This window comes from Pygocentrus nattereri, chromosome 4, assembly GCF_015220715.1.
Source record: "Pygocentrus nattereri isolate fPygNat1 chromosome 4, fPygNat1.pri, whole genome shotgun sequence".
In the NCBI taxonomy this organism is placed as follows: domain Eukaryota; kingdom Metazoa; phylum Chordata; class Actinopteri; order Characiformes; family Serrasalmidae; genus Pygocentrus; species Pygocentrus nattereri.
In genome coordinates this window covers 32,652,348-32,667,826 of record NC_051214.1, presented here as the reverse complement: position 1 = coordinate 32,667,826, position 15,479 = coordinate 32,652,348, and the positions used below count along the sequence as shown (strand labels likewise).

At 40.6% G+C, this 15,479-nt stretch overlaps 1 protein-coding gene across 3 annotated transcripts in view; it reads right to left on the bottom strand.

The window, feature by feature from the left end:
- Positions 1-4,072: 4,072 nt before the first annotated feature.
- The window catches only part of brf1b (BRF1 RNA polymerase III transcription initiation factor subunit b), a 77,570-nt gene continuing 66,163 nt past the window's right edge, over positions 4,073-15,479 (bottom strand). For all 3 annotated transcript variants that reach the window (XM_017682933.2, XM_037537796.1, XM_017682934.2), the window contains 3 exons: positions 9,907-9,958; positions 6,320-6,494; positions 4,073-5,516 (listed from right to left, as the gene is read on the bottom strand). In XM_017682933.2, the coding sequence (XP_017538422.1) occupies positions 5,479-5,516; positions 6,320-6,494; positions 9,907-9,958 (265 nt within the window). In that variant the 3' untranslated portion in view covers positions 4,073-5,478. The remainder of the gene's footprint in view (positions 5,517-6,319; positions 6,495-9,906; positions 9,959-15,479) is intronic.

Below are 15,479 nucleotides of genomic sequence, written 5' to 3'. Positions count from 1 at the left end.
TTTGCAGATAAAGATGTGTGAGTGCTCGTCTGGGAACAACTTGCTAAACTTTTGGTGCTGGGTTGAAGTGAAATCTGCTGCAAACCAGGGTACATTCCCTGTAAAACCTGTCCCTGAATTCCTCCATTCTATGCTTTTAACACCCTGAGTAATGAGTAATGCAAGCAAAAGAAGCTAGGTAGCACAATGCTATCATTAGCTTTAGTTCAGTCTTCAAAATGAATGTTTCAGGAACACTGTTTGATTTAGTGTTGCCATTTGTGAACAGCAGAGGCTACATACAGCCACTGTTTACCCAGCTCACATCTACATGTTTAATTGGGAGTGTTTTTTGGGGGAGATTTTTTTAGCCATGCTAACATATGTTACATCCCTGGGCTACCAGGCTTGCTGTGTCACACTCAGTTTGTTCACACCCTAATACGTCTGCATCCTAACCCATATTTAGATCAACATTTCTCATATTTGTTACCAGACTTTCTTGTAGCAGGGTCATGTCTGGTCCTGTGAGGCTAGGCGTTTTTCGTAATCACTTAATCTCTTTCGTAATCACTCTCGGTTTATTAAATAGAATTCTGAAAAGTTGCACTCTTGAAAATAAAGGTGCCAAAAAGAGCTTTATGAAGCAGCGTCACAGAAAAACTGCTTTCAGTGCATTAAATAACATTTCAATGGATGAGTCTAGACCCGTATTTGTAAATGAAATGCTTAAGTGTGAAGAACATTTTAAAAGTACCTCCACATAATCTAATAATACCAGGTAGAAATTACATCCAAAGCAAGAACTACTTAATAAAACTGGAATGTACTGAATTGAAAGTGACAACAAGAAAAGAGAGCAGACATGAAAAATGATCATATCTGATATCCTAAAGAAATGAACAGAACATATTGATATCCTGAAGAAATGAAGGCTGCCTGCTCTGCCCATGGCCTGTTACTGACCTGAGCCTGTTCTGGTTCAGCTCCATGCCATGATAGCAATGTGAGTGGACAGCGACTCCTCTTCGTATACACACAAACATGACCCTGTATTACCTCATCACTGACTGGACCATAGGCTGCAGAGGTCAGGGCGGGTTTGGCTGCAGAACGCATGCGCTCACCTGAGCCCAGCCGAGTGATCCTGGATTTAGGGGGACAGCTCCGGAAGCCTGGCTGATCTAAGCACGAAGGAGCCAGTCACACTGCATAAATCACAAGACCCACTATCTCTCTTCCTTGCCCTGCAGGCCTCACAGCTCTGCTGATCCAGAGGGTATAGCTAATGCTACCGCCATGGGATCAGTGAGATATGCAGAGATCACTGTGCAGCATAAGATAAGATAGATTATCAGATTTGCTTCATCATCATGATCATCATCATAGTTATTGCTGTCACTATAATCAAGATCAACATTCATTATGATTATGATTCATTATGATTATGATTCATTATGAATTTTTGTTGTTGTAAAGAAAACCTTGTGTCACTAAAACTGCAACTTTATAGGAAAAGAACATTTTAAGCTTCACATCTTCTAATGTAATGTATAAAAAAGGTTTGCTTTTTCTCCAAAAATCTATCGATCTCCATTCACCTAATGTTAAGAGCAGCTAGTGTTTTTTTCAGATGGTTTGATACTGAACAAAGCAAAAAAAAAAAAGATTTTCCTACAACAGCGACAATTAGCAAAAAAAGTAAAATCTTAAATCAGCCTCCCGACACAGATTAAGCCTAGTCCGAGACTACGTTTTGTTTTCAATGGAGAATCTCCATTCTGAATGCTGTATAGTCCAGGAATAGGCTTAATCTTCACTAGGAAGCCGACTCCACAAAACCTGCAAGAATTGTTGAGAACAACATACATTCTCTATATCTAGCGATCAAACTAGGTCATATACTCACCAAGCACATCCCGATACGGAGATGCTGCAACAACCTAAATCAATTAGGGCCACTAATTAGGAAAAAGGAGTCCCATGATCCAAGGCAGTTCACTTATAGATGGTAAAACGACTGATATGACCTTGCTTAGAGTGCTGCGTGGGAGTTAAGGCTGGAAACCAGAGACTAGGCTTCAGCCAGACGGCGCAAAAGACGGGTGTGGAGAGCGCCAAGTTGTTTAATACGCTCTTTGAAGAGGTGAACATGATATAGTTGAAGTGTGGAAGGGCTCTCTGAGTCTGTATCTAGCAACAAATCAAATCAAACGTGAGTGGCAGGCAAGCAGTGCTGCAGCGCCAGACCATTATAGTGTCATATTACTCAGGAGTCTGATCACTGGAGGCAGGCAAATCGACTGCATCCACTACATAAGCACCTGCAGGACGGGGGAATCTCCCACATTAAAGAGTTTGAACCCTCATATTCCAACACCAAGGAGAAAGATGATACTTGACCCAAAACACAAAGAGGGCGGCTGAGTGCTTACACGAGGTGCAGATCTGTTCACACTCAAAGCCACAAAGCCTGAAAACACCAAATCTCAAACGTAATGCTGAGGAACTGGGTATTTTAACAAGATGGCTGCAGGTTCTACATCTAATTAAAAGACAGGTGGGTGAATGCATATTGATTTCTTTCTCAAAGAAACAGCAATTTTAATTATACGTAGGAATGTTCTCTAGTTACCACCTGTCTACTTACTGTGCAAAACTCCCATCCTTCATTTATATATTTATATCATTTATATATTTGTACTTCCGAGTCAAAATAAAGGTTGATTGATTGATTGATTGATATCTTTTCTAGTCAAAATGGCAATTATTCATTTTTTCATTATTCATTTTTGGGACATATTTCTGAGGAGACTAGATATAAGATCTTCCACTTGCATAACTAAATGGAAAGTCAAAGGTAAATAAGTGAAAAAACAGCAGTTTCCAAAACTGAGGCTTCTAACAACCGTGGCCGACCTGGTAGAGCATCAAAACTGTCACCGTCACATAAACAGTACTTATAGCTTCCCTCTTTAAAGGAGAAGAGAAAAATGAAGCTCCTTTTGATTCAGATCTGAAAAATCTACAGGTGTTTCTGTCCATCCTTCCACTGTGAAAGGACAACTCAGTGCAATGGGTCTGAAAGGATATGTTGCTGTCATGAAGCCATTACTGAGAAAAGAAATTTGACAGACAAGAAAAACATTTGCAAATCAGACAAAGAAGCTGTTGATGTTCTCAGAACAATGGACTGACTGTCCTAGAGCCCTGACCAGTGTACTTGGGATTGTGCATTTGTGGAAGTGGAAAAATATCTGACTATTTCTTTGACAAACCGAAAGCAAGAAAGTCAAAGAGTGGAGATGTTAAGTGAAAAATAGCTATTATATTTAGATGTTGAGGCTTCTGTGTAATTTTCTGCTTAATATATTTTCTGATTTTTCTTAATGGCTGTTTTGACTGGAAATTAAATGTACTGCACTGTATCTGAACTGCATTTGAACTCAATTATAAGAGGAAATAACAGATATGCTACTTCATTACTCATAGAGTCCATCTTCAAGATGTTCGGTCTTTGTTCCTCGGGTCTCAGGTGCACAAACTGATTCACAGGATGAACCTCCATCCTGATAATGGAATGGAAATGCTGCACTATTGAATGGAGGTCTAAGGCTCTATGTGTTCATGTGACTGATGAAGCAATCTGGTGACGAGAGCTGATGGTGATATGGCAAGGAGACGTGTGAGGCATGTGGAGAACAGAGGGCTGGCCATCTGCTCCTCTCTCACACACAAACACGCATACATATACACACACCTGAGGGTCTGCGGCTGAAATCGTGTTACTTGCTAGAGATTTTTCAGTGGTTGTGTGTCTTTCTGATGAAGAAATGGGAGATGAGCACAGGCAGCGGTCATAATACGGGCCACAGCTCATGTATCACAAAAGAATCTGTACATGTTACAACAGTTCACTTGAACACTGACATGCTTGGATGAATAGAATGATTTCTGGAGGGAAAACAAAGAAAATATCATCCAGCACTGTATCAAACATAATGAATATGCATATTTTAACAAATAGAAAATAATGAAGCTACAGGCGATCTACATATCCATACACCATTAAAAACTGACAAGGGAGTGAATATTTACCAATTAGGACTTTTTCTTGAGTCATTTTAATTACACAGGAATGTACTCAGGATACCAGCTGTTCATTACAGAGTCTGTTAAATTTCACTGAAATTTAACATTGATGTGGAGAAAATGTTTAAAAATAATGAACAGACATATAAAACACAATCAGAATGAAATCTTACACTGTATCAGTGTATATCAGTAAAAATAGTATACTTTCAACAAAATGAAGCAAGTGAAATATGAAAAGGCTATGTAACAACACATATTTACATTTATACACAAATGCATATGAGAATATTCTATGGTTTAAAAACCTAAAGTAACATTTAAAAAGAATCTACACAAACACAGCACAAAAAAGTACAACTATTCACATTTTTGGTCAAAATATTTGTCACCTATTAGCAAACTCTCAGTGCTTCTGGAACAACTGCTGGCTTCTTTAACAGAGAACACCAGAAACTACTGTATGGTAAAATCTAAAGTATTTGTATTGTGCAAAATAGTAAAAACACAGCTGCAAAGTTACATCTCAGTGTTCAGCCTAACAACCTACTGGATATTTTAGTCAGTGATTAGAAGATGTACCACATAAAATGGTCAATGAGTTTAGGTACAAGGTAGGTATACCTAACAAAATTTTCGCTTTGTTCTTACTACTGTACTATATCTTTGTTACTATGAAACATGAATATCTTAACATGCCAAAGAAGTGACTGAGATTTCTGCAGTAGCGCAGCTAGGCTAACTGTAATTAACTAAAGGGAGAAAAAGATATTTCTCTGTTCTCAAATTTACCTCGACATCCCAACAAGTTATCACATCACAGCTGCCGGTCAGTAAAAGAGAGCATCAGAAACTTCTGTATTGTCAACTGATAAATAGAAAGTGAATGACCTTAAAAACAAATATGGATGCAGTAAAAATCATCCACAGAGATAACAAACTCCATCTCCCTGAGAGAGACAGAGGTGTATACTTCATTAATGAATGCACGTCTGCTTCAGCTTAGTCTCCAGCTCTATCACTGACATAACAGGATGCTTAACGGCTTATTAGGTTTCCTCTTAGGCACGGGCATGGTCTGATAAACATCCCTTCCGAAAGTGACTACAGCAATGTGCAGCTGCTGGATTAATGTGAGGCTAATGGTCCAAAACACAATTTAAAGTCATGTCTTGCTCACATGTTGCGTTCAACCCCAAAATCTCCCTCTACTCTGCCAGATGCTGCAGAAGCTGAACAAGTCCTCTGGTGCATAAGAAGTAGGGATACAGGAATATTCCATGGTAACAACAATAGCACACATGTCTAAACCTTGTTCTCCTGTCTCCTGTCTCCATGGGGAGGAAGGAAGAGTTCTGGGCCTGATGAAAAGCATCGCTCGCTGAAGAAGAGGAAAAGTAGCGTAGACTAGAAAACTTCTTCCTCTTCAGCCTCACAGCCATATTCTGGGAAAGGGAAGGAAAGATTAATGATAGGGCTGGGATTTGGGGATATCTGAATAAAGAGAAGTGTGAGTTTTAGATTAGCTGGCAAAGTGCCGCTGGGTAATACGGTTGATTTCTGATAAGTGATCTATAGATTGAAGAGAGAAGAGGGGTGAGGTAATTTATCACAAGTTGACACAGACGGCTAATGGTGATGGAAATGATGAAAAGCAACATGACAATGTTAATGAAACTTGGATTTTTTAGATTGATTTAATCTATTCAGACAGTCCACCAGTATGGAGTCCCAGGCAAAACAATAGGCCAAGCCCAATATATATTAGTTTTTATTGATGCTTCTGGGCTAGTCAGAGTCCAGATTTAAACCGTATAGGCAATATTAGGTCTCACATTAAACATAAACCAGCTTGGCAGTGGTTTTCAACTGTTTGAGGCCATCAAGTCTAAGTGGGGAAAATGCTAACTCTTAGGCTACGTTCACACAGCAGGTAATAGTGGCCCAAATCAGATTTTCTCACCAAATCAGATTTTTTTTAGCTGTTCACATGATCTTCTAAATGTGATCTGTATGTGACATCAGTCTGAACAGGTCATCTTGTGAACTGAACTACATGCGCAAAAGAACAATGCTTCGCGTGGCTCGTTCACTTTTTAGCTACATTAGCCTCATTGCTCCAGTGCAAAACTAAAGAAGCAAACTTCAGACGCCAAACCTGGCTGATAAACTGCATTTTATGCCAAAATATTTAATGTGACAAGTCATTAACTCTGAATGTATCACCCACTGTGGTGTCCATACTGACCGCTGCCTCCCATAAGCTCCATGGCGCTGACACAGGGCTCCTCTGCCTCTTCCTCCTCCTCTTCCTCAGTGGGCTCCTCATAAGTAACAGGGCCGCTTTCCACCACTGGAGGAGTGGTGGGGGCAGGAGGGGGCTCAGGGGTTGCTAAAGGCAGCATCACTGGGTTAGGCATAACCTGAAAATCACAAAGGGCAGAGACATTGGCTCCATCTGTAAGATTTATGTTGACTTGCAGTATCCTATATGTTGGCCTTGGACCTCTATTCATAAAGCCTTACTTTAACTAACAATATGCTGAAACCACCATTATCCAGTGCCTTGAGGAGACACCAATAAAATCAATGATGAGGCACAAAGTGATGATTTAATACATAAAAGCAACAAATGCGAACACGGGATCTCTGCCAATTAAAAAATATGCTATCTGTTCAGTATTGACTACTTCCCTACCGGTAAAAAAAGAAAAGGCTGAAACAGAGAGAAAGAGAGAGTAAAAAAAAAAAAAAAAAATAGAAAAAAAGACAAAAGACAGAAGCAAGGCCGCACTTTCCAACAGGCATCAGAGAGAGGAAGCAGCGCCCGGGGAAGAGAGAGGCCTAATTAATTATCATGTTGTGGAAAAGTGAAGATGTGTATGTAAGTCTTCATGCTAATTATAGCTCAGACTGGCTGAGATGGCATGAGGGTCCTCTCTAGGCGGTCTCTTGCCGTGGGACAGGGAGCAGCAGCAGGGTTCTGCTGATAGTGATCCTGCCAAGCATGCACCACTTCAGAACCAGACCCGTCTGCTGGCCTCAAAGGCAGCCTGCAGCTCGCCTGTGGGTCGGTCCCTGATTGGGTCAATCCTAACTGGGATCAATTAAACACAGAGGCTTGGTGGCTAGAAGATCTGGAGCAGAAGGCTATGGACTTCAAGTTCAATGTGAAAAGACAAGTTTGATGCATTAGACTAGGTGAATAATTCAGGATAAGAAAACTGAAATTAAACTGCCTGAATATTTTTGATTGGTCTTTTTTTTGGGAAAAATGTTAAATGAACAAGCGCAAGCAAGAGTAAGAGATGCAGTAAGAGATTTTTGCTCCAAATCAAAATTGACAATTGCTTGATTTATTATCTTGATTTTGACCGATCTGTGTTACTAGTTAATGACATAAATAATGTGAGGCAAGTAAGTGCATTTACTGTATTTGAATGCGGCCGCAACGTGTTTTAAAATGTTAATGCATATAGCAATTAACTTGATTTCATATTTTCTAAGGCAACTGATTTTTCACTTACAAACCTAAAATGCTAGTTTGGCCCATTAAACAGTAAATAATGTTATTTATGTACTGCTTTGGCCAATAGAACATACTAGAAAAGTGCTAGTGTGTTCACTTACCCAATAAAGTGTGAGCTTTGGGTTAAAAAAAAACTAACTTTTTTTTTGCTTGGCTGCAAAGAAATCTGAATCAGAAGTGGCCAAAAAAATTATCGGTGCCCTATTAAACAGATGCATTGCATGTTGTCTCTTTTTTATAACAACTATGTAAAAATATGACATTAATCATCAAAACAAATATGATTATAAGATAAATACATTATATCCAAAACAAGTTAAATACTTTCACAAATTTTCTTCTCTCTCATCCAAAAACATGTACATTGTATGTGATATATACAGTCTCAGGAGTGGGTTTCACATTGAAAAGAAATATCAATGCCATATTATGATTAATACCACCCTACAGAAACTGCGTTTTTCCCACAGCCTCCCCAAATATATTTCATCCCATTTTAACCATTTAACAAAAAATTTTATATGCAACATCAGCTGATCAGCTGCTAGTGTTTCCAAATTTCTTTAGTTCAACTTTGCATGCTCAGCAAAACACATAGATTTTAAAATTGCAGAATATACACAACTTATCACTCTCCCAAGCTTATGTCATACCCATGGGTGCATTAGACATCAGTTATTATTCTTTTCAAACCTTGTTGTATCAAAATTGCTACAAATACACACACACACACACACACACACACACACACACACACACACACATACATATATGCAGCATATTGGAATTGAACATCATGAATATCAGTTATGTTATCAGTGATAACAAGTCAAAGTTACAGCAGATTTTAAGTTTATTATGTTGAGCCACTGCAGATTACATATTTATTGTTTCTTTTAATTAATATTTTTATTTGTTTTTTAAATACTACTTTTTATTTATTTCATGAATTTATCACTTAACTGTAAACCACTTTGAGTTGCTACTTGTATAAAAGTATGCTCTATGTATTTATTGTTATTATTAATACTATTGTTACACTAGAGACTATTGCATTTACAGCTTTTTTCGTCTCATGTTTCTTTCTAAGGGATGGAGAGAGTATTCAGACAGCTGCTGTTGATTCTTTGTTGAGGGTGACTCCTCTCTGATTCCCTCGCAGGAACACACACGGTTATGTAACCCCAATTCATTTCACCGGCTCCCTTCAGCCAATCAGAGCAGCCGCTCCGCGGCAACCAGGACGGGACCAGGAGGTTGCTTAGCGACGGCCCAGTTGACCCCCGCCAGCATTCTGTGTGTGCTCTTTCTACCTCTCTCTGCACAGAACCTCCCCCCCTCCCCGGTCTCCCTTTCCTCCTTCTCTCTCTCTCTCTCTCTCCTCTCTTGCAGTGCAGCATCAGTTTTAAACACAGGCTGAGGGGCTCCTAATCACAGCCTTGACATACATGCAGGGCACTAAAAGCCATGGAGCTCAAATGCTAATCCATCAAACCATCTAACCATGCAGATACTGACTTCAGATCAAATAAACATAAACATGAATAATGTGCCATTTGCAGGGTCACTGCTATAGCCTTTTATGATGAATCATCTGATTCATGAGAAAGACATGGAGCTCAACTGGGGCTGTAGGTTACGTCAGATCAAAGCCCTCCAAGCACAGACAAGCTGATAGCATAGAATATACTGACTCTGTAATAAAACAGAGCACAGATCATTCTAAACTGATGCCATTTATTTAATCTCATTAAAACCTGGCTTATGAAGCAATGAAACAAAGAAGCAATGAAGCAATATCGTTGATTTAACTATGTCTATGCAGGGTTGTATTTGAGAGATAAAGATAACAGCCATTAATCTACATAAGTTTAGCGTAAAACTTTAAAATAACCTGCTGATCTGTCAATCCTGAATGAGATTTATGTTCACCTATCAAAGATTTTTTTAAACTCAGGACAGAACTAAACTAATCATTGCTGACTTATCATTGTCAGACTCATATCTCTCCTCTCCTCTCCTGGCATCTTTCCAACATAAATAGGCACATATAAAAGTGTAACCATTTGTTACAAAAAAGATCATTTTTCATTAAAAAAAACAGCTGAAATGAACGAACAAACTAAAGATGATTATGAAATGTAAACGTTATTGTTTTCAAGGGTAGTACTGAGAGCACTCATTCAGAAACACCTTTTCAAAAGCCTGTAAAATACAGAGGCTAGCCCTACATCCACGCTATCAGTCTGGAGCTTTAGTAATAAAAAGCCTTATTATTCATCTCTCGGAGGCATTTCTTTCCTCACCTGGACAGCTGCTCTCTTCTTCTTGGGACTGGATGATATTAGTGGGCGGAGCCTAGAAAAGTGCAGAAAGAGTGTTATTAATCATTGGTTCTCTCACACTACAATAAGCTATTGTACTGTAGAGGGAAACTTCCATCTGCAGGTTACATTCGATTCAGCTTAAATCCACACCAATGTTTTCGTTACATTCTGTGTCACAGATAATGCTATAACCTTTTTTTAGTCACATAGCTTGCAGATGCACACACCCTCGCAGAGAGATAATGCTACCACTGTGGCTCTGAAACATCCCACAGAAACGGATAATGCAGGCAGAAATTTCCAAATTCCATTCCACTTCCAGAGTGAATGCATAAAATAAGCAGAGCCGCAGTGGATTCGGTTTCCCATGACCGGCCTCACAGTCCTCTTAAAAAACTGCGCCAAGCATCCTGTCTCATCCCTGGGCTCCTCCCGCACTGCAGATTATTTAAGCATAGCTAAAGCACTTTGTTCAGCCCGAGAGCCGCACCGCTGGGTGAAAAGACACCCTGTGGCACTGATGAAATGCTTAGCTTACATCTGCCAGCAATCGGATTTGAACATCAAACGCCCCACACTATTTAAGGCTAATATTAAAGAGACTCGTTTGAAAAGTTAATTAGTCTTGAGGGGGAAGGGAAAGGAACGGAAGAAACGACAGAACATTCTGGAAAAAAATGACCTTGATGCGTGTCCGTGCTGGTCCTGTGTGAGTAGAGACGAGTGACTGAGAGAAGCGCTGAAGAGACTCTGCTATTTGTTTCATTTAGACCACTCGTAATCCTTGAAGCTGCTGCCTAAACGTTCAGGGTGACCTTAGCATTAGTATAGAAATGTAGATGCTAGTAGCCTTCACTTCAGCGTTGAGTGCTCTGAAACTGTGGACTCAGGCATTAATATGATGAATCATCCATCAATCATCCATTATCAGAAACTTTAAAGACATAAAGATTCAGACAAAAAACTATAATCTGTGTTTCGCCAATTGTGTGTACATATCACAAATTGCACTACCAAGCACTTAACATGCACATTAATTTCTTGCACAGAAAACTGCAGTGATTTTTCCGAACTGTCATTACTGAAATTCAAATACCGGACTAATAACATAATATGACTTATAATAATAATTAATAATAATTAAAGGAACAGAGGGAAAGTAATACTTAAAAAATACTTCTTAAATCAGAGAACATCCTTCATCTCCATCTTCCTTCAACAGTTCCCTTCAAAACAGGCATGTCCAAGTAAGATAAGAGATTCCTCTTGCACAACGAAGGGGAATGTCAAAGGAAAACAAATGCTTTTGCTTTTTCAAAATTGGAGTTACTAAATTATTAAAAGCTCAGAAAATTGGACTCCAAACAACCGTGTGAGATCTGATAGACCACCAAGGTTTTATCAACAATTTTCTGTGTTATATATGTTTTTAGACAAGTGTGGGCATGACTTGAAAAACAGAGGGGAAATGAGGTAGGGGATTAAGGGAGAAGGTACCTGGACAGATTTCTTCTATTCTCTAAATGTTGTGCACGAATCTTCACAAGCAAGAAATACACACCAACGCATTCCAGCCCCCACACAGTCACACATAATATCTGTCTTTCCTTAATACACTTACACACCGAACCATCCCAGCGTGAGAAGTAGAAGCTGGGCAGCGAGTGGGCCTCCCTGGTGAGACCTCCCCTAGGAATCGGCAGGAGTGCTTTCCTGGCCCGTAAGCGAAAGTGGTGCTAATTAATCAGCTTAAGAAAAAAAGGAGGAGGATGGCGAGGAGCAGAGAGCCAGCGCTCGCCACTCTGCTTCGCTGTGCCTCATTAGGAGTGGCAGCTAGCACCAGCCATCTGCTGGGTGCAAGGTGAGCTAAGCCTCGTCTGCCTTGGCCTGGGCCGCCATGTGCACTGCAGCTACTGGTGTGCTGAGCTCTGGCACTGATCCCCACTGTAACACTGGCATTAGGATTACCCAACACATTACTGCAAAATACAATCACCCTCAAGCTCTCCTTCGTGGAGTGAGAGACGTTTCAGACAGTCTCAGGTCCTTCAGTCGGCTGCAACTAATACACTTACAAGCGCATGTGAGCTACACTGGGCAAATGGCCTCTGGGCAGAACATGGAGAATATATATTGACCGGCTCTGCTCAGTGGGAGTGAGAAATGTATATAATCTTCTAGTATTGGGCTCAGGAGATAGCCCATGAGCAAGTAAATGGGAGTGCCACACAAAATGCACTGGGCATTACACTGGGGCTGAAAGGCTAAGCGATTGCTTTCAATTATTTTTCCTTGTGACCTTCCATTCCATAGCACAGGGCAGTAACAGGGAATCAATAACAATCCATCGGAGCTCACTGAGTCATAATGGGACCTGAAAAAGCCTGAAATGTAGTGAGAGCACCTGCCAATGCAATCAAACACTGATTACTGTAATTTATCTAGTTTTCAAATTCAATTCTCCAAATGCATCTGCAGCTTCTCAGAATAACCTCAGATTTGGTCAAACAGACGTCTGGCACAATCTCGTTTGTTAATCTTTCATTTTACCAGAACCTGTACTGAGATCACTTTCAAAAAAGGATTTATACCTTTGCCAAGTCAGATAATATAAGCACAATAACTCTGCTTGTCATAACTCCCACACTTTGTCTCAATGTCAGTCAATCTAATGCACTATGTATGACAGAACATCTATGATAGCACACTGTGAAACAGATCATGGTCAGATAGCTCTGAGCGCTTGTATCCCTGAAGCAGTTTAGATGGGCTGAATTAAGAGCAGAGCTGCACTGAGATATGGTCATGTGTGGGCAGCTCGGTAAAAACAACCCATTATACTACAAGTCTTCCTCTGTGCGCTTAATAGAGGGAAGTCTGCTGCAAAGAGACGTTTCGTCTGGGAGCACCAAGCCTCTAAAACAGAGAATGGGTAAGGAGAGAATGGGTCAGTTGTGTGGCTCCTTAGGGTGAGGTCCTAAAAGTGGCTGCTGAACTTTGACCTCCACTGCCTGTTTGCACTGTGTTTTTATTTATTTATTTGTTTTTTTGTGCAGACAGGGCAAGGCTAGAGGTGACCAAGTTCGCATCCCCATGTGGGTTTCCACAAGCTCCTTTGGCTAGGCCACTTACACATCACAGAGACAAGCAACAGTGAAATCCCGTCTGCCACCCTAGTCTGGAATGGTGCTGGCACTTGGATTATGAATGGGTATTTGAGACTGGGGGCATCTTAACAAGTCTCTAATTGGGAAGGTTTGGGTATTTTTCTGGCTTTGCTGATGCAGTAACAGCATTTAAGCTAGGTGTGAATGACAGAGGAGTGTGAAGGACACCTTACCAACCCGCAGAGTTGGTAAAAGTGGTGCTGTGAAGCACACAAGGCTCATATTACAATGAAAACTCCTTCAGCTGAACAAAATTAACTAAAGCAAACAATGGACAAAACTGCGTGCTGAGCTTGCATGCTGTATTGCATTCATCAGTTAATTTGCAGGTCAATACTCATTTCAGTTCAAAGTAAGTCTCTACAGAAAAAATGGGGTTAAATCAATTTTACACATAAAAGACCATAAAGGTCCGATGGCTTATCCTTACTCATCAAAACCAGTAAGTCCAGCAGGAGGTCCATATGGATCAACTAAACCCTCCATGTTTATCCCATGTAATGCCTTGGGGCTCTGGCCTTAGCACAATACTAAAACATCATGCAGCATCTGGCCACTGCTGCCCCCTTACTACACAAGCCCTGGGAGCTTGCTAGTGGGCAATAAAAAGAAGCTTACCATATTAAACGATTTTATACACATTACGATACCTGCTTAAGCAATTTTCAAAGCAGCTCAAACTGGGAAGAGAGTGCCAAGCAAATATGAGAAACATTAAAAAAAATACAACTATTAGATCTGAGAATACAAGCAATGCAACAGCAAAGTCTTCACTAATGGAAAATTACAGCAACCAGATGGAGAGCTTGTATTATTCAGTGTGGCAAGTAGTCCATTTTGGGTGTCCAGTCCATGACCTCTCAGTGGGGGTAGCAATGGGGCATCCGCAGAGCGTGCAGCATGCCCCCAGGCCTCGCAGGGACAGGCTGGTGAGGGGGTGTGATCCTGATGCCAGGCTCCACGCCCCCCGGCTGCTTGCTCCTGCCCCAGGACAGATGGTGGATGAGCTGGCTAATGGAGCGAATTCACACAAGACAAATTTGCCCACTTAACAATCAATCCCCACACTGCACTGTCATCAATAATTTCCTGGAATCTCCCAGGACTCTTTAACAGGCAACGTCCATTATTAATGTAAATGCTCACATTAGCTTTCCACAGTGACAAGCAGAGAAAAAGTAAAATAAAGTAATATATAAATAAACACCATCACATACTATGTACTCATGTTTGTATACACATACACATGCTAACAGTGTTACGGTTTATTGACTTGAACTGCACAGAAAAATTATTAGGCTATTATTTGCATCATGCACCCACAGTAGAACACAGAAAGCCTGGTGTTCATTGTAAATTAAACAATAGCTTTCTTCTCCTCCCACTATGTCTGTCTCGAATGTGTCACATCAAACACAAAGTATACATTAGCATAAAATCACCCAGCCAACAATTTGGCAACATGGGAGCCATATCACAGTTATCATGGAGAAGATTTAAGATGGGAAATCATACACTTTCTGTAATACCAGCATGCTCTTGTGGGTTTTGTAGCTAGGCAACGTTTCTAAATGGCTCTCAGCATGATCTCATAAAGACTAGCCCAGCCACAGTGGTTTGAGGGGGGGTACAGTACCCCAGCCAGGCCCGTTTACCAGTCAATAATGAGCGTCAATGAAATCTGACAGGGGGAAGTAATATTTCTTTTGAAGCAATATCACATGGCAGCTGGGTTTGTGTAAATACATAAGGGGCGTTGCAGAGTGCTGAGTGGAGGAGAGGAATTAAAATAGATAACGGTGACACTGCACAGCTGTGGTCCCCCACTCAGCAACTAGGAGAGCATTTAGGTGAAGGTAGGGGACCATTCTGAGTTGGGGGGGGCATGTAACAGATGCTTCTCCCAAATAATGGACTACTCCAACTGTTTGGGAACACCACTGTGATGTCCTGGAAGTCAAATCTATTTAGGCTACATCTAGTGATACTTAGTATCAAGTAATAAGACGTCAGCCACATCTGACCAAGCACTTCTGAGGGACCATAGCTGATGTTGAGACAGCTGGGAGAAGAAGAACAGTATTGAGATCAGTAGCACTGTATTTGTATGCTGCAGGAAGGAATATAATGGCATCACCAGCTCTGCTCAGGACACACCTGGTTGGGACATGCAAGAGCCAATACAACCATTGTGTAAAAATACTATCTTTTCCATAAACACGGTCAGATGTCCAAAGGAAAAAAAAAAAAAAAAAAAACGAGTCAAGGCCATACTGTACCCAGCTTTGCATTGTAAAGCAAGACTATCTCAACCTTAGAAACAGAGACACTCTTCTGACATAGATCACTGATCTTAGGCACACTGCACACATACACAGCGAAGGA